General features: G+C 39.1%; 2 protein-coding genes across 9 annotated transcripts in view; one reads left to right on the top strand and one right to left on the bottom strand.

Annotated features, from left to right (window-relative positions):
- The window catches only part of SLC39A10 (solute carrier family 39 member 10), a 55659-nt gene extending 44430 nt beyond the window's left edge, over positions 1–11229 (top strand). For 6 of the 7 annotated variants that reach the window (XM_068948276.1, XM_068948277.1, XM_068948279.1 and 3 more), the window contains exons 8-10: positions 365–445; positions 2311–2501; positions 7857–11229. In XM_068948276.1, coding sequence (XP_068804377.1) covers positions 365–445; positions 2311–2501; positions 7857–8015 — 431 coding nt within the window. In that variant the 3' untranslated portion in view covers positions 8016–11229. The remainder of the gene's footprint in view (positions 1–364; positions 446–2310; positions 2502–7856) is intronic. The other variant, XM_068948280.1, reaches the window with a different exon arrangement.
- The window catches only part of DNAH7 (dynein axonemal heavy chain 7), a 121640-nt gene continuing 115191 nt past the window's right edge, over positions 11227–17675 (bottom strand). For both annotated transcript variants that reach the window (XM_068948272.1, XM_068948273.1), the window contains 5 exons: positions 17183–17413; positions 16027–16179; positions 13923–14100; positions 11815–11918; positions 11227–11433 (listed from right to left, as the gene is read on the bottom strand). In XM_068948272.1, the coding sequence (XP_068804373.1) occupies positions 11227–11433; positions 11815–11918; positions 13923–14100; positions 16027–16179; positions 17183–17413 (873 nt within the window). The remainder of the gene's footprint in view (positions 11434–11814; positions 11919–13922; positions 14101–16026; positions 16180–17182; positions 17414–17675) is intronic.

The following is a 17675-nucleotide window of genomic DNA, read 5'->3' as shown; positions in this document are numbered from 1 at the left end:
GAGAACTGGACTGTTGCGCTTGTGCACGCTTACTGGGCTCATGTACTTGAGTTCCTCCAGATGTAAAAATGGCGCTGTTTATTAGATAGCACTAGCTTGTTGCCTGCATATCTGTGTTTTCCTCTCAGCTGTGATGTCCTTTCTCACAATTTGCCTTACAGATGAACTGACTAATGAAGTATGCAGTAGCAATGCACATCCAGGAGATTTCCAGTATTTTCAGTTTATATATGGACAGAACATAGACGTAATGAAACAATATTAGAGCATGCATTCTAACAAAAAGGTGTAATCTCAGGAAGTTTGTTGATTAAATTTGCTGACTTGAAAATAGTAAAATGCAATCTGAATCTTATTTTTCTAGGAGCAGCTTTTAGTGCTGGACTGACAGGAGGAATTAGTACATCTATAGCAGTATTTTGTCATGAGCTTCCCCATGAATTAGGTAACTAATTACATAAAGTTAATCTGTTCAATCTCTTTATCTGTATGAAATATGCATCTAACAGCTATTGTGGTGTTTATCATGATAAGCATGATACAATGCAGATCCTACTGGGCTGACCAGAACTTTAGAGAATAACGGAACAAAATTGTTTTTCAGTGTTTATAATGAGAATATTAATACAGGATTATTTGAGCAAGAATCTAGCTGTATCAGTTTCGTGAAGCTTTCCAGGCATGTCTTTCAAATGTCCTTAGGAACATACATTTACAGTTTAATCTTATGGCTCTGCATTTCATATACAGAGTTTCTCACTAGTCCGTGTGGCATTGTCTTTAAAAATGTTGCACGTCCTGTGGCACACTACAGAAAGTTAAATGAATAAGCAAAAAGTTTTCTGGAGTTCTTCGGAAGCTGCTTTGTACCACACAGTCACTAAATGCAGGAGGTATGAATGACTGTTTAGATAACGTCTCTAGGCATTGTTGCTGGTGCCATTCATTCCTCCCCCTGTTTTGAAACATTTCTTCTTGGGGGTTCGCTAACTGTGGTGAAAACTGTTGTCATTCTGTGGGCCATAAGGCACATCACGTGAAATATTAGGGCACTATGGAACTAATGAGAGAACAGCTAGAAAGAGGAGGAGGAGTCTTCCTTTTACCAGCAACTGGAATTGCGCTAGATTAAACTGTATGTAGTCTGTGTAGTCACAGTTTGCTTACGTGCTGAGTTGCTGTCCCTGAATGTTCAAAAGTGAGGTAAAACAAGTACTTCAAAAACCCTTAGAGGTAATGGGTGAAAAGCATTTTATATAGGCGGATACTAAGTACAAGGTAAGTAAGTAATGGGTACAAACGGGACATAGTAGAGGAAACGTTCATGGTTGGACAGTGGTACTGTACAGTAGTTAGAGATAAGTGAAACTGCTAGAGTATGTAATGCAATGTGTGTCATGCTGTGCTGATGGTTTTCTAGGTTAACTTGATCAAATTAACCTTGTATAAGAAGTGAGTAGGAGCTCACTGTACATCCTTCCGATTTTGATTGCAGGTTGAGCAATTAACTTCTAGTATTATCTGACGTGAGACTACTATATTCGTTACCCTCGTGGCTTTATGTCATTTTTCACAAGAGTTCTATCTGAGGGGAGTGGAACTACTGGAGTTGGTTAACAAGATGAAAGTTTAGGTCTTTACAGAATGTCTGCCTCTATCAGCAGTTTTAGTAGAGGTGGCCTGAATTCAAAATAATATAGGTTAACTTGTCACGTCTCAAACCAACCAACTGTTACTCAGCATGGGTGTGAAGTCACTCCTTCTGAATGTAACTGTTCCTTTTCCTAGTGCTATATTTCTCAAATTCATTTGCGCTTTCTCTGGGCACTAATGCCTCCCTTATATTCGGCTTGAATTAGTCAAATGAGGTGTATGTAGATAAGAGGCACATTCACAGGTATTGACCAAGGCTAAACCTGAATTTTTAAGTGCCATGAACAACTTCTGTGAAGTCAAGGCAAGTCTGTATGCCTGGAAGTCATACAAGTCTGCATGCAGTCTGGAAAGACTGCATCTAGACTCCTCCATTTATCTTTACCGATTAACCACTGTCACCTTTCTGTCCATCAGCATGATGAACGGGCACCTTTAAATCATATTTTGATCATGGTCATGCTGCACATAAATACAGTTAGAAAACTGAAGAGTTGTCATATCTTGTTGCCCATTCTCCCTTATAGCCTCTGTAGCACAGTGTACTTTGGCAATGCCATAGATTGGTGAGACAGTAAATGTATCTATGAACGTATCTACTTGTTCTCTTAAGGAGCATTGATAACACAGCACCCCTGTGTTTTGTCCCCATTTTAGGTGATTTTGCTGTGCTTCTTAAAGCAGGTATGACAGTCAAGCAAGCCATTGTGTACAACCTCCTGTCTGCCATGATGGCTTACATAGGGATGCTGATAGGCACAGCTGTGGGACAGTATGCTAATAACATCACCTTGTGGATCTTTGCAATCACTGCAGGCATGTTCCTCTATGTGGCATTGGTTGATATGGTAAGAGTGTTATGATTTTATGTCGTTTTTGCATTTCGTGCCTAAAGCCTGGGACTTGAAATTGCACCTACCATGGAATTTTTTTTTGTTATGACACAAAATCAAATATCTATAGACAGTAGATGGCTGATTCTGTTCTGTGCCTTTTTAAACGGTTGCGAATACTTTGAGAGATGTAGCAAAGTTTTTTATAGTTGCTTGCCTGTTTGGGTTTCTGCTGCGGAAGTCTGCCCTTAACTTCTATTGAAATGCAAAAACTATAGTGGGGCTGGGAAAGACACTCACGTTTCCCACTAATAAACATAAGGTGATTGTCTGTTTTGTGGATGGGACATTAGACGCTGGAGTTCCGTCTACTCCTTAGAATTGTTCTCCAGAAAAACTTAATTTTCATACACTCGGTCCTGGAAAGCTTAGTTCTAACCTTTAAAAAGAGCAGTTGGTTAAAACATTGCTTTGATGGTGAAAAGATTTCAAAAAATCATTTGGTGGAGTACATGCTGCTGTTTCAAGGAGTTACCTTATACGTATGTTATATTTAGTTAGTGCACACCATCCATCCAGATCCTTCAGGCAGTAATACGCTTCTGCGCATGTTATCAGTCCATGCTTAATCCTGATTCCTCTCCCAAAGAGCCTCAGAGCTACATTTAAATAAGCCGGTTTGCTTGCTTTTTTTCTTTCCTAAGCCCCAATATGATGATGGTGAGATCAGTTTTCATTTTTTGGATATTTTGTAATACTCTTCTTGCTTAAATATAAAGAAAAGGATAAAGCAAGCCACTTCCCTGTATTGTAAAGACGGATCTCCTATTGTATTAAATTATCAACTAGTTGAACCAGAAACTTCAAGTTTAACTTCTACTTAAAGCTTTAATTCACAGGTATTCAGGTAGCTCTTGGTGCTTCTCTTAGGGGTATCTCCGTTCTGCAGTTTGCGGAGTGCTTCCCTGGATGTCCATCTCTTCATTTGCAAACTCTTCTTTCCTAGTACCTACATCTAAAGCCAAAGGCAAGCTTTATGACAGCTGTTATTTCTCTACTCAAAAAGACTTAAGTAGGATTATTAGATTACTGCTGGGGTCACCAGGTGCGGTTACATACTGTTTATACAAAAATACTCGCATGTAACTGGAGTTCAAGCTTTGCACGATGATCCACTGGAGACTTTTTCTCAACTTCATAGCATCTGTAAAAGATTCAGGCATACTTGATGTATGAGGACCAGTCGGTTTCAGTTCTCAACCGTGGGTAAAATGGCATATTTTGCTGTTCTGAAGTCTTGTAAACGGTGCCTTTGCTTCACTCCCAAATCTCTTTAGAGATTCAGTTGCCGTATCTGCTAGCTCTCTTGGCCTGCACTGCTAGCCTGCGTACGTTTGTGCTGACTGCCCTATTTTCAAACCAGGTTTTTTAGCAGCTCCCCGGAAGTTACTTAGTGCAGGATTGAAAAGTGTCATGTGTGACTCTCATTGGCTGAGTTACCAAAGCAGGCATGCTTGTGTACCATCTGTGAGTTGCTTTCAGCCACAGACACACACAGACTTCAAGTTTCAGATATTCTTATTGAAACAACTTATCACTTTTTATCAGTCACTGTTTATGAGGCTGTCAGGTGTCTGCCCCGGTATGGGCTGACTGTATTGTTTCCCTGGGGCCAACTAAGGCAGCTGGCCCTATGAAGACCCCTCTGCCTTTGCCGCTGTGGCCTTGCAGTTCCCAGTTCCTAGCAGTGAACAATGAGTCTGGTTTCTTAGCCTCGTGCCCTTTTGGCATTGCTGAAAGCAAGGGTTAAGTGTCCTCTGAATTTCCTGGTGTCAGCAGAAGCTGTCTTGGCTACTCTGCCCACTGACAATTTTACCTCTGCCGTTATTTCTGTATTCAGCATTACTACCACATTGGTGCTCAAGAAAATTAATGTCATTGGAGTTGCCCGCTTGCTTCTAGGTGGTGTCTTCCACCTCTGATTTGAGAGCTTTCAATTAATCTCAGCTTTGGTTCTGAAGGTCTTGTGTTAGTCCTGTTTGGGACTAACAGGGACCGTTAGGTCTCCTAGAACCAGGAATCACGAAAGTAAAGCAAAGCTTTGTTCATCATTGCATTTATTTCTGTCTGCAGTTAGTAAAAAATGGAATAGTTCACGATGGAGAGCCTTGCAAAGTTATTTGGCTACTTCTGTTAATATACTCTAGTGACGAAGTCTCTATTTCAAGGTAAATGGATCCTTTTCAGGCCTTGCTAAAAGAGGGGTTGGATGTTCAAGAATGATCATGCGTGCATCTTTTAGATGTTCTGCAGTAGCCTGTAATTACTGAAATACCACTTCCCTGTAAGTCTTGTGGCTGACATTTATTTCCTGACCTCATTTTGTCTGAAGACTCAGGGGTAAAGAGAAGCAGTGTTTTCATTCTTGTATTCCTTGTCCTCTTCCTTGGTCATCACAGCAGCATCCAAGTAGTTAAGGCCCAATGGTCTGACTCTAAACAAGAGCAAGAAGTACCTTGCAAGACACGCTTGAAAACCGGATCAGATTTTTGTCTTGATATTTCCATAATCTGTTTCCCTCTCAAAGACCTTACATTTTTGTCATCTGATATTTAGTCGGAACAAAGAGTTCCATTCTTCCCTAGCCTGACAGAGATCCACTTAGCTGCAGTTTTCTATCTGTTCTTTACCCCAGCTCATTGAGAAATAGACCTTTTGGTGTTCTTGCATCCGATTGTCCTGAAATGTATCTAATTACATCCTTTCCAATGGTAAACAATACTCTTGTGCAGTACAATCTAAAGTCATGACTTTTTTAACCCTTTATGCTTTCTGTGGCTTCTAGTGTCGTTCCATGCGGTGATAACTATCAGAAGAATAATCAAGAAGATCCTCCTGCCTTCCCTTCAGTTGTTACACTGGATTCTCCTAAATTCCTTCTCAGTGCAACTTGACAATGTCATCTTATGGGAAATAAATGTATCTGTCATATGTAGATAGATAGATAGATAGATAGATAGAAGCTAATAAAGCAAAAAGTTTAGTAACCTTAACACAGATATACTCTCAAACTGGATAACTGGCAATGTGAAAGCCCATTATAATTATGCTAAGGTGAAGTCTTTTCTCCGTCATCAGAGTACATTCCAACAGATCTCAAACAACATCTGGCATCTCTGAAAAATTTCTTCCTGGTCTCTGTCAAGCTGCTGTCGGGAGCTCTCTTTATATCTCCCTGAACTACTGTGCCGTTGCAGAGACATCTAGAGTTCAAGCAATACTGGGCAGATCAGTTATGCAGTTCCTATTTGAATGAGGGACTTGAGGGAGATTTGCCTTCAGGTAAATGTGAATATGCGAGAGGTTCCTCCAGTGCTCATATGGGTGGACTACATCTCGGACTGAAGGAGGGGATTTTTTTTTTACCGGCAAAAAGCCAGTAACAAGGTCTTTGGGCACACAGCCTCCTTCCACCCTTCTTCTCCCTCCCTGGAGTTTTTCCAAGATTCCTTCTGGGAATCTGTAGCTGAGTGAGAGCTGAAGTGGCACTGACCTCCTCTGCCGTGCATGTTCATGCTCGGAGTACAAGAAAGAGGAGCATGAGCATGCCTCTGCAGATGCAGTAACTATATAAATAAATACCTGGAATAGAGCTATGGGATGTGTGTGCCCATAATACTGGTTACAGGTAAATAACTTCTGTTCCTATCTTAAAGGGGTATTTTACTTGCTGTTCAGTTCCATAGCTTTGGGGATACGTGACAGAGCTGTGACTATCTGTAGCGAAGACTTCCGCTTCTACTAATCGTGCTTTCCCTTTTGATGCCCATGACGGGAAACTTTGCAAGTTTTGGAGATAGAGCACCCTGGTCTGCCTGGGTTTTAAAACAGATGCCCAAATGTTCTTTGGTTATCCTTAAGTTTATCTGCAGATTTTGGAATATCAATATTATGTCTCTGTAGATCTTGATTATGAAGCTTGAATCGTGTGTACTTCTTCCAGCTTCCAAAATTGGCAGCAACAATTCTAGCACAATTCTCTGGTTAGGTTTTGTAGTATTTGGTGAATACAACTCAGATTTCCAAAGATACTAATTCATTTCTTCAGCAAATCTTGCCTGCCGACATGAGGACCTGTATGGCAATCTTCAGTAGTGTAAAGTCTGTGATTACTTCATTTATCCTTAATGACTTATGGTACTTTGTAATTTGCTATAGTGTTTGCAGTTAGGCTGTCTGGTCTGTTCTACAAAGGGTAAACCTTTTCTAGCTGAGTATATTTTTAATAGAGATTTAAATTCCCAGCAAATCAAATTAATTGGCAGCTTTTTGTATCTTTTGAAATACAGTAATATAAGACCGGGTGGGTCCTTTTACTTGTCCTTTTGGCAGATTTGATGATCTGATAACTTGTCATTGTCTGTTGTACAGCATTCAGGTACTCGGAATAACAAAACTGTTATAGCCTCCCTAATGAAGGAACAGTAGGTAGTTCTAGAGACTCGTGCTGTATACTGCCTGAAGTCTCTGTTTGGATCATACGAAAAGAGAGGCGTCTTTGTTCCGTATGGTATTTTTCTATACTGAGCGTGCCTTAGCTCGTGCATTTTTGAATCTCAGTTACTTGTGCAGCATTTTAAAGTATTCTTGTTTCATATGGGTGGTTTTGTTAAACACTTCATATCTTTTAAGTCCGCTGCTATTTGGTGCTGTCGTCAGTGCCGTTTGACTTTTCTTCGTAGGTGGGGAAGTCTTATGAATATCCAGCACTGTCAGAATTTTTAATGGATTTACATAGAGTTTCTCTTTAACTGCTTGTGACATACAGGTTGTTCCCTGTTACTCCCTTATTTATAAGGGAAATATATATGAATACGTGTTAGCTTATAACAGCACATGAATGGCTAAGTTAATTAGACCAGTCATTATAAACGCTTCAATATAAGGATATATTTATAGCAATGCAATTAGTGTAGCAATAATCAAAGCTGCTTCTTATGTTTATTTGAGCGTGACTTGGTTTTAATTGAGTAAAAGAACGTGAAAGAGCAGAGCTCAAAGAAAGCTGGGCTGGTCCTTATCCTGAGGAACTTGAAGTTCAAATAAATATGCGGTCCAATAAAAGCTTTTAAAAAATGCCCAAAGGAAAGGCTGTGGCATAGTTCACTTTGTTTTGTAAACATGTAATGTGTTTGAGACCACGTTTTTCTCAAATGTAATGACTAGTTAGAGTTTTAACTATTTCTTAATGGACTGTTTTTATAACTGAAGGCTGGAATGTTTTTCTTGGTTAGTACTGTCTTGTAAACTTGTCAGTATATAAATGGAATAGAAGTGAAATGACTCTCTCTGAATTGTTTTTCATTTTAGCTTCCAGAAATGCTTCATGGAGATGGAGATAATGAAGAGCATGGTTATTGTCCTGTGGGGCAGTTCATTCTTCAGAATCTAGGCCTGCTTCTTGGATTTGCCATCATGCTGGTGATTGCCCTCTACGAAGATAAAATTGTGCTCGACATCCAGTTTTGACCATCTCTGGTAATCACTGTGGTTACAATGATGTTACTGTATGGCTTTGAGTCTGCACTGTTTCACTGTATGCACATTGCTCAGAGGAAAAGCAGCAGCTTGCACTACTTACACAAGTACAGTATATTCATTTCTGTGTAGATTACCTTCGGCTTTTTTTCTAATTAAAATTGGATATGATGACCCAAAGCATCCTCTAAAGTCAAGTGACAGACAATTAGGAAATACTGAATGTGAGAAATGGGTTCAGTGTGCTATACAGGAAGCACTGCTTGCTTGAGAAAAGAAAAGAAAAAGTACAGTGAAGTATCTACTCTTTTGGGATACTATCCTTTCATACTACATTTGAACAGAACCCAGAAAATCTTAGAGCTAAAATTCATACCTCTTGCAAAGAACCGGAGTAAGCTTTTAATGCCGCATAAGGCTTAAGGTAGTGCATATATATATTTTTATATATATATATATATATATATATTCTGTGCTGATTCCTCTGCATAGTAGTGACAAGTATTAAATCTTACAACACCACATGACTGGAAACCATTGTGCTGGTTTAAATTACAAATAAAATCCTAAACACCATTTAAATTGTTTAACTACACATTAAGCTGCACTCCCTCATTGTAAACTTCATGTGTAAGAAGGCAGGCTGTTGCAATGTACACTGCGAAGAGCTGTGTTCTGTCGAGGATCAGTTTGACAATGTTTTCTTGACTAAGATTTATTTGATGTTTGTTCCTTGATATTAGTAGGAAAATGCAAAACGCAGTAGAATTAGTGTTAGCTTGGAGAAATCCCTGTTGTCCGAGTTATTGAGGTATTTCTGGTTCTTTTTTACAGATGCTAAACATGTATTGTATGCCACTTGCAACCTAAACTACTGAGGAATTTGTGGCTGTGAATTTGTGCAAACTCTCTTTTAACAGAGAGTCCATATGGGAATTTCTCCATTTTTAACAGTTATTTTGGGATGTTTCTTTCCTTTTATGTTAAAACACTCTAAAGTGCAAGATGCTCTAGTTACTGAACCTGGGCACGAAGGTTAAATTATGCTCTTGTGTATGTAGTTCTGGTGGGTTATTTACAATACTGTACTATCAGATCAAAAATCAGTTTCTGCAATGCCTTGGTATTTGCCATTGTAGCACTGGCCATTTCTGGCAGTAGACAGTATGTAGGAAGATTTCTACTTCCAGCATAAAGCAGTTCATTTCTACAATATTTTTTTACAATTTTGGTATTTAAATTAGATTATTAAAAAGCAGATGTAATAGATCCATGGTGCGTGTAATTTGGAAGGACAGATGGAAAATTTGGGCCTTAACTTGCTGGGATCAGCTGTCCTGGATTGGAATGTGCTGAGATGCTTGTATTGCCATCTTGTACCCATCTCCCTTAAAAAATTGTGAGTTTGTGAGGAGTGCAAGTTGACTCTCTAGTACCAGTCCTGAGCATGGGAGTAGCCTTTTTTAAAACATACAGTTTGTCGTCCTTTATGTGTATGCCAGGTAAGCTGTATTTTGACGATGTGCCGTTTTGTTTCAGTCTGCTTGGCGCCAGTGTAGCTGCTAAAAAACATACCGATCCTAACGCCTTTAACAAGAGCCAGTTGGTATCTTCATTCCATTTCAAGTTTGTGTGTGTTTCCTGTGGCCCTTTTTGCTTTTTGAAGCTTCAGGTGATAATTTAATTTAGTTTGTACTAAGAGCAGCTCATACATTTTAAAGGTATCAATTGGTTCTTGCCAGTATTTATTTCTTCCTAACGCAGTATCAAGAAACAGTATTAAAGGTCCATTTCAAAGAAGGGTGCAGTTTCTTCAGTGAAGAAGCCAAAAGCCCAGGGTCCAGTTATGCAGTCATTTGATGCTCTGAACTTAGTGGGGGGGAGGGAGGGGTTTGTTTTTTGTTTTTTAAACGGGTGTACTATTGGACCCTAATTAGCAAATACACTGTTGGTTGTTTCAGATGAATTTCTGCAGTGCAAAGATCCTGGGTGACGTTTTTTTTCATAGAGCCCAAGTTAGGTCCCCAGGTGCAATTTTCAGAGACTTAAGTAACTGGATACCTTCTGAGGATCTGAGCTGAAACAACCTAGGTTGCTTATGTGTTAGAGTGACCTTTAACTTTAATGTTGTGAATTCTGTCAAGTATAAGGGGGGGTCGTTATGCGGCTGAATTGATATTTTGTCAAATCATTTTTTTGTTATTTCTTTTAATTCTTTTCAAATGAAGATCTCACTATTTCAGGCAGTATATTTACTTTTGTATTAGTTGAAATGCAGTTATAGCTTAATACACTGCCTCTATAGGAAAATAGTTAACCTCCTCCCAAGATCATCTTCAGACAAGGGAAAAACATGGTCAGTGAAGGTAGGTACTGCATTTCTCATATTAAATATGAGGTTTTTTCCCTTTTTATTTTTCTAGTATTTATTACAAGCTATGGAGAGCAGTGTAACAGCTGTGGCTTCTATAGGTTTCCACCAGTATTGAGTTCCAAGTCATTTTAACGTACAATTTTAGGTCACGTTACAGACAATCTGAATTCCACTGCATTTCTAGGTGGCTTCAACATTCCGTTCTGCTTGAATCCAGAGTCTCATTTAACTGATACGTATTTGTTGGAGGGCATAAATGTTACTTGTATATTACAATGCTGTCACTGTGTGACATCCCATATGAATTTTTGATGTAGATCACATTGCACTCAATCAGCTGTGATTATGCTTAGAAAATATTGTAGTAGATGCAGTGTGATTTTCCCCCCCCCACCCCACCCCACCCCAATAACAATTGAGTCTATGGTTTTAAAATGTGATTATGGTCCTATAAGATACTTGCTGAGCTATGAGTCTTTTTGTTATAACTAAATCATTTTTAAAAATTTTATAAAGCTGGAAATGATCAAATGCTGTTTTGTTCATTGTCAACAGTGTTGTGTTCATTTTATGTATGTTCCTTATTTATAAGGAGCCTTCAGAAAATAAAATTATTCAAGGAGCAGATATTCTGGTTGGCTTTTATAAGGTTTTATTGTACACCGTTATGTTTTAGTGTATTCTTTCAAATCTCATGAAAGGCACAAATGCAGCATTGTAAACAAACTCCTTTTATATGTTGATTCTCTTTTTTAAGTGATATTTAAGCATTGACATGCATCCCTTATAAGTGAACTGGAAAGTGAGCCTCAATAAATTGTGGTAAAATCATGAGTTAAGCTGGCATAATAATGCCACGCCTCGTCTGATCCAGTGTTCTTCGGGTTTATCTGAAGGGAGAATCATTGCGATGACAAAGTTGGTGGAATGGCCTGTAGTTGACAGGATCCCTCTTCTCTCACTGGTCTTGTACACTGGGGCCAGGTAACTTGGTCGCTGTGGAATCTCTGTTTTCTTGCAGGGCTTTAGCCATATCTGCAGTAGAGAATAAAATAATCCTTTTCAGCTTTAAAAAAAAAAAATCAAGAAACTCTCTTGGCTTTGTCCAAAGTGTTCCTTTTTGGTTTTGTTTGCTTTTATACAGCTAGCCCTGAAAAACTTGTTTCCTGTTTTCTTTCTTAGCAGCTTGATCCCTCTCCCAAAATAAGCAACCCCCAACTCTCCTGTTGCCATCATGATTTGCAAAGGATTCTCTGCTCCTATCAGAAACTTAATTTCTAATTCGGCACAAAATGTCCTCAACTTACTTTAAAGAGTTTTAAGAATTACCTTATTACTTCCTTTGAGACTAGAACTCAGGGTATGGATCCCACCATATTTATTGGTAGAACATGTCACCAAATGAAAGATACTGACCACAGGTACCGTGTCATAGAGGATTTTCGGATAAGATTCTCCTAGCTTCTTAGTCTGTCTGTTCCAGCAGGCTCCATCCAAGAACAATCCCCAAACGTAGACCCCTGAATCAGTTGTAAAAGACACTGTATTACACAAAAACTGAAAATGTCTTCCAGCAGAGGGCAGCACCTCGTGTGTGACACACTTTGCTAAGAGACTGTAGTGTTTGTGGGCCTTTGTTAATTCTTTGTGTTGAAAGGTTGATGACCTAACTTTTTGAATGTGTAACACTCTTATGCTGTATTGCAATTTATTATGATTAGAGTTATAAAAAGTTACAAGAGCCAACAGTTCCCTAGTCTGTCCTGCCTTTTCTGCATGTTGGGTGAGGCGCAAAGCTATTCCAAAATACAAGACACCTGTGTAACAATTTTACAGTTGTCATTATTAGAAAGTGCTCTGTGTGTGTGTGTGTGTGTGTGCGTGCGCGCGCACGTGTATCTGTGTGTATGTATATTGGTATATGTGTGTGTGTGTGTGTGCACATATGCGTGTGCATGTGTGTGAAGGCATGTTTATATGTATGTGTATACAACATGTATGGGTATGTGTATATATGTATGCAGGTGTGTATGTATATGTTCGTGTGTGTGCACATGCGTGCATCTGTGTGCACAAACAAAGGTGTCTCTGTAGGAGTGTGTGTACATCTGTATGTGTATACATGTCTGTGCATACACAAACACCCACCCAAATACACACTCTAACACACACACACAAATACACGTGTGCACACACATCCACATACATGCACACATACACACACACACACCCCCAAAGGCATATACACACACATAAATGCACACACAAACATACACACATAAATACAAATACACCCACGTAAACAGAAATCTGCACACAAAAAACGTGCACTTGCACACAAATACACACACACACACACTCTACTTACTTAAATATGCATATACACATGCACAGAAACACACAGAGATGCACAAATACATGCACGCACATACACTGAAACAGCTCACAGACACGCATGCACACGTACACACACACACACACACACACACACACACACACACTCACTCACTAAATATTGTAAGCTTGGAAGTTTCAAAACTTGGTTTGAGCATATTAACAGCCTTCATATTGTTTCACTGCTTGTTTCAAATTACCATTTTCATGCCTTTCTGAAACAGTTCATTAAAGGAGTTAAATGTTTAAAAATACAAACCGCAACTATCTTATTACTGTTGTCATTCCATCTACTCTAACTCAAGAAGACAATAATAGACCAACACCTGTTTTTCATCAGACTTGCACCTTCATGCTGCGTATACTGAAAACTGGAACGTCTAAAACAAGAAATAAACCTGCTCCAACAGAACGAGTTGAAAGCGACTAGATGTACATCTCCCAGGCAGCCTGCCAACCCCTTCTTTACACAACTTCCAGTCAAACTGGCCCTCAGAAAAATATTAAAAAGAATATTAAGAACTGGTCAGTTCTTATCTCTCCTTGTTCTGAGGAAAGGCAGGTTCAGCAAACTAGCTGCAACTGGAACTTAAGGTAGGCAACATATCCTAGAGTGATTCGGAAAATACTTTATTTTTCCCCCTTAAAGCAGTCCACTACTGCACCTTATGATCTCATTAGCAAGACTGTGTTTCTTCTAGGGATAACGAAATTAGCATATCCAAATCCTCTACTAACTATCTTTCTTGCTTTCATTGGGCTAGGAAAATACTGTGTATCTTTGGGCACATACATACATTGTGGCATGAAATAAAGGAAAAGAAAATGCAGGCTAAATAGCACTTGAAGTTTGATCTGTTGTGGAAAAGTTTGGGCTAAGGAGAGACTTCTGCTGTTATTTTATACCTGTAGGCCATTCCAAGTTCACTAATGTCAGCAGTAATTGCTTATTTAAATAGTATTTTGCTGCATCACTTTTTGTGCATCTCCTGGGGATGTTACCAGTACAGTGCTATACGGTTTCCAACTAAATTCATTAAATTAATTGCATAATTCTGATTGATTGCAAATTTATGTGAACCTCTGAATATATCAGCATAGGCAGGTAATTGCGTCACACATTTACTTACCGTCTTCAGGAGCATTATTGTATTCCTTATCGTCCAGCACTTCATAGTCAAATTCTAGTAAGTCTATTGGAATAGTGTATTTTCTGGCATAGTTCTGCTGAGCACCTGTTAAGAACGCTTGTGTGAAGAAGAATCCTGAAATCCAGAAGACTGGCGGAGTCCCATTTTCATACCACTGCTGCAGCAGCAAAAGCGGACGGAGGAGAAAAGCAGCAAGTAAGTTGGATTTTATTTATTTATTATAGTATTCAGGAAAACAAATAATAACAGAGTAACATTGAAAGTAATTTTTGTCTTTGTGAGTCCAGGGTTGCCTTTTCTTTTCAGAAAGCAGCAGTATTTTGGATGGCTGTCATGCCTTTTTAACAAAGTTGTTTGTTTAAAAATGTAACAAACTTGTGAGGGAAAAAAAAAAGAAAACCACTCTGTTGCCTGGAAATATTTAGCTTCTGTGACTGTATTAGGCTGGTAAACATGCAGCACTTACTTATTTACTTACTTATGGAATATCAACAAATGATTATTTCGTTCTCCTCCAGTATCGGAGGCTGTTCAGCGTTCACCTTTGTTTCTCTGTGCAGATGGTAGAGCCCCAACTAATTTCTTGCAGGCCGTTTTTGAAACGGTCACATTTCCCTTCCAGACCTAAAGTCACATCTCTGAAGTATGCACAGCAAGGTGAAGATGAGGAGGGATGATTTCCTCATGATGACGAAACATGACCTAATTAAACCTGCAGTGATTTGAGAAGAACAAAAGTTCTTCTCCTAGCTTACATCACGAAAGCTTCTGTATAAAAAAAACGCTAAAAATAATGCCAAAATTCATTGGTTTTTGGTTGTAATGTGTGGTGTGTGAGGTCTATAGCAACTGTGAATAATTACTGCATGCAAGAAGACATTTTTCTGATTGTTGCACATGTTGGTTTTTGAGATGAACAATTTCAGAAAAACTCAAATTGCGTTACCATTATCATCTGCCACAGAAAATTCGTTGCTAAACCAGTTGTCTTCTTATCAAGTAGTTCTCCTCCCAAAAAGAAAAATAATCCTTCTCACAGGCAATAGCATTTCTGTTGCTTTTACATACTGCTGTCAGGCTTATTATAGCTTAAGGGGGAAGCTACTGAGGTATGTTGACAGGGTGATGTGTGTTCAAAAACACAAAGCTGGTGTTCTCTGAGTAACTGCAAATGCAGAATTTGCAAGTATCTTTCTATACCTGAAGCCAGATGTTTCTTTTTTTCTTTTTTCTTTCTTTTCTTTTTTTAATTTACCTAAGTTTTGGTCCTGGCGTTTTTGTCCATCTTAACGGCTATTCCTACAGCAGGTACAGAGGAGGCTACCTGGTAGGAATTACTTACGTATTTCATCTTTCGGGTTTGAACTGTCTAAATCAGTTCCATCTTCAGTGTCAAAGGCCTAGATCAGCCTTCATGCTTTCATGCTGATCTTTTAGTCAATTCAAGAGCAAGGTTTACCACGTAAGGTCACTAAGCCACAGACCGTGAGACCATATATTGCTCAGTTAAAGTCAGTTTGGTGAATCTGCAGTCATACAGGTGATGGACCCTGTTAGTCTCCCTAACTCATTCAGTTTTCTTCTACAGCACTCTCCAGAAAGCTTGATATTTGACCTTAATTAACGTAAAAGATGCAGTGTTAAAATGCTTTCCTAGTTTAAACTTGCTCATTGGAAAAGTCGCTCAACAGTATCTTCTTAAGGTATATGTTATTTACCTACACTACCACCACACACATCTGTATGCAATTTAAGAAGCCCTTAGTAAATTCACTTTGGAAGGCCAATTCTGGCATCTGTTGTACTGTAGTATTGATGTATTGCACCCTCCGTTATGAGATGTAGGGTACATGGCAAAACATAGCGCTTCATTAGATGCTCTGTTGAGCACGCTGCTGTACAAAGAGATGCACCAAGGAACTGAGCTCTACATGTCAGTTATTCAGAGTAAGTACACATGTGTGTGTGTGTGTGCGCGCGTGTGTGTGCGCGCGCGTGTGCACGTGTGGAGATGTCATCTGAGTTCACGAGACAAAAACAACAAGCAGCATTGAACAAATTTGTATAAACAGGGTGTTCTCACCTGTAAGAACTTCAGTCTACTAAGGAAGTCATTCACATAGCTGCCAAGGGGCTTGAGACTTGGATAAGACTTACTCATCCATAATCCTGGAATTTTGCCTTTCAAAATGCTGTTTACCACTTCCTCCAGTTCAGCAGACATCACTACTAGTCCCTAAAAGAAATTTGGAATAGAAAATGTCTAAATATTTTTTTTTGCTTATAACAATAAATTGTTAAAGCCTCACTTTAAGAATTAAAAATAAACCTAACTCTTTGTCCAACACATCACCTGCTTTTAGCTAAGTCAGATGGGAGCCACCCTGAAAAGAATGGCAATAGTAAAAAGTTAACAGTCTGATACAGTAGTCAGTTATCATATGGGTTAAAAAAAAAAAAAAAAAAGTAGCCCCACAGACCCTTTTAGAAAGAAATACTGAAAAATGCTCCCTCAGAAAGGGAGAATTCACCCTCAGAAACATGTCCTTCCCAGAGCACTTCTGAGTTTTACTAATTGGAAATGCTTATTTAGTTAGTTAGCTCTTTCCCCAAAACTGCAACATAGCGAGTCTGCAAGTGATTCTTTTATTAGTCTGAATTGGCAGAGTTTTCAGTTTGTGTTTTGGCTCAACAGGGTTGGATTGTTGCTTTTTGTGTATGGATGTTGGGGGAGGGTCAGCTAAACCTTATCAGCCTTAAGGTTAAATAGGATAAATAAATAAATTGCTCAAACTTAGAACAAGCAATGACTTTGGAATGCGGTATTCTTAAAAGAAAGATTACTGTCTCCGAGGATTCCAGTTATTTGAGGTTGAGAGCTGCTTTTATCTGTAAGAAGTTGTGTGAGGTGCTTCAGTCTTTCAGGTCCGTAAGGTTAAAAAAACCACATGTGAACCTAGTTACTGCTTGTCTTATTTGCTAGCAAACGCATGTAGCTAAAAGAACCTTCTGTTCTGGTTTCTCTGCAGTAGGCGCAATAACACTTTTATGTTCCATTGTACGCCTGTCAATTTTAAGCTGCAGGTGACTATATCAGTTTGAAGTTTAGATTCTTAAAGGTGGCTGACTGACTGACCTCCATTACACTTTAGGTGCGTGCTCTAAGGTACCTGTGTTGACAGCTCAGAGATTGAGGCCAGGTTCCAGTTATGTGCCCGTAAGGGTTATTTTCAATTTACCTTTATTGCTTTCTGGATGTTAGCACAGGAGTCACGTATTGTCTGCAGTAACTTGTTAAAGCGGCCCATCTCTTGGACAAGCACCGTGTTCATGCTTTGAGTATAAGTGGTTGGATAGCTTCTCATTGCTGCTTCAGTGTCAAAGTTTGAAGGAAGTTTGCTCAGGATGTCCCCTGCGACCTCATAAACAACATCATCGGTGGATTTTGCACCAGCACCAGATGCCTGAGACTGAAGCCAGCCAAAAATTTGGATTTATTTTGGAAAGAAAAGAAAGGGGACTTGAGATCTCAAGTGAGCAGTTAAAATACAGAAAAATACAGTTGTTTTAAAGGCACTGTTTAAAAGATTATTACTGTTCCCACCCTCTTCCACTCCTCTAGCCACCCGCTCTGGTCACTGTCCTAGAATCAGTTTACCCCAAAAGTACTAAGGTCCTCCTAAGTGAAATGTGTGACAGCTATAGAAATCGGTTTCCGAACTGCGCATGGCC

This window comes from Struthio camelus, chromosome 6, assembly GCF_040807025.1.
Source record: "Struthio camelus isolate bStrCam1 chromosome 6, bStrCam1.hap1, whole genome shotgun sequence".
Taxonomy (NCBI): domain Eukaryota; kingdom Metazoa; phylum Chordata; class Aves; order Struthioniformes; family Struthionidae; genus Struthio; species Struthio camelus.
Note: the sequence above shows the minus strand (reverse complement) of the source record. Positions and strands in the feature narration are given on the sequence as shown.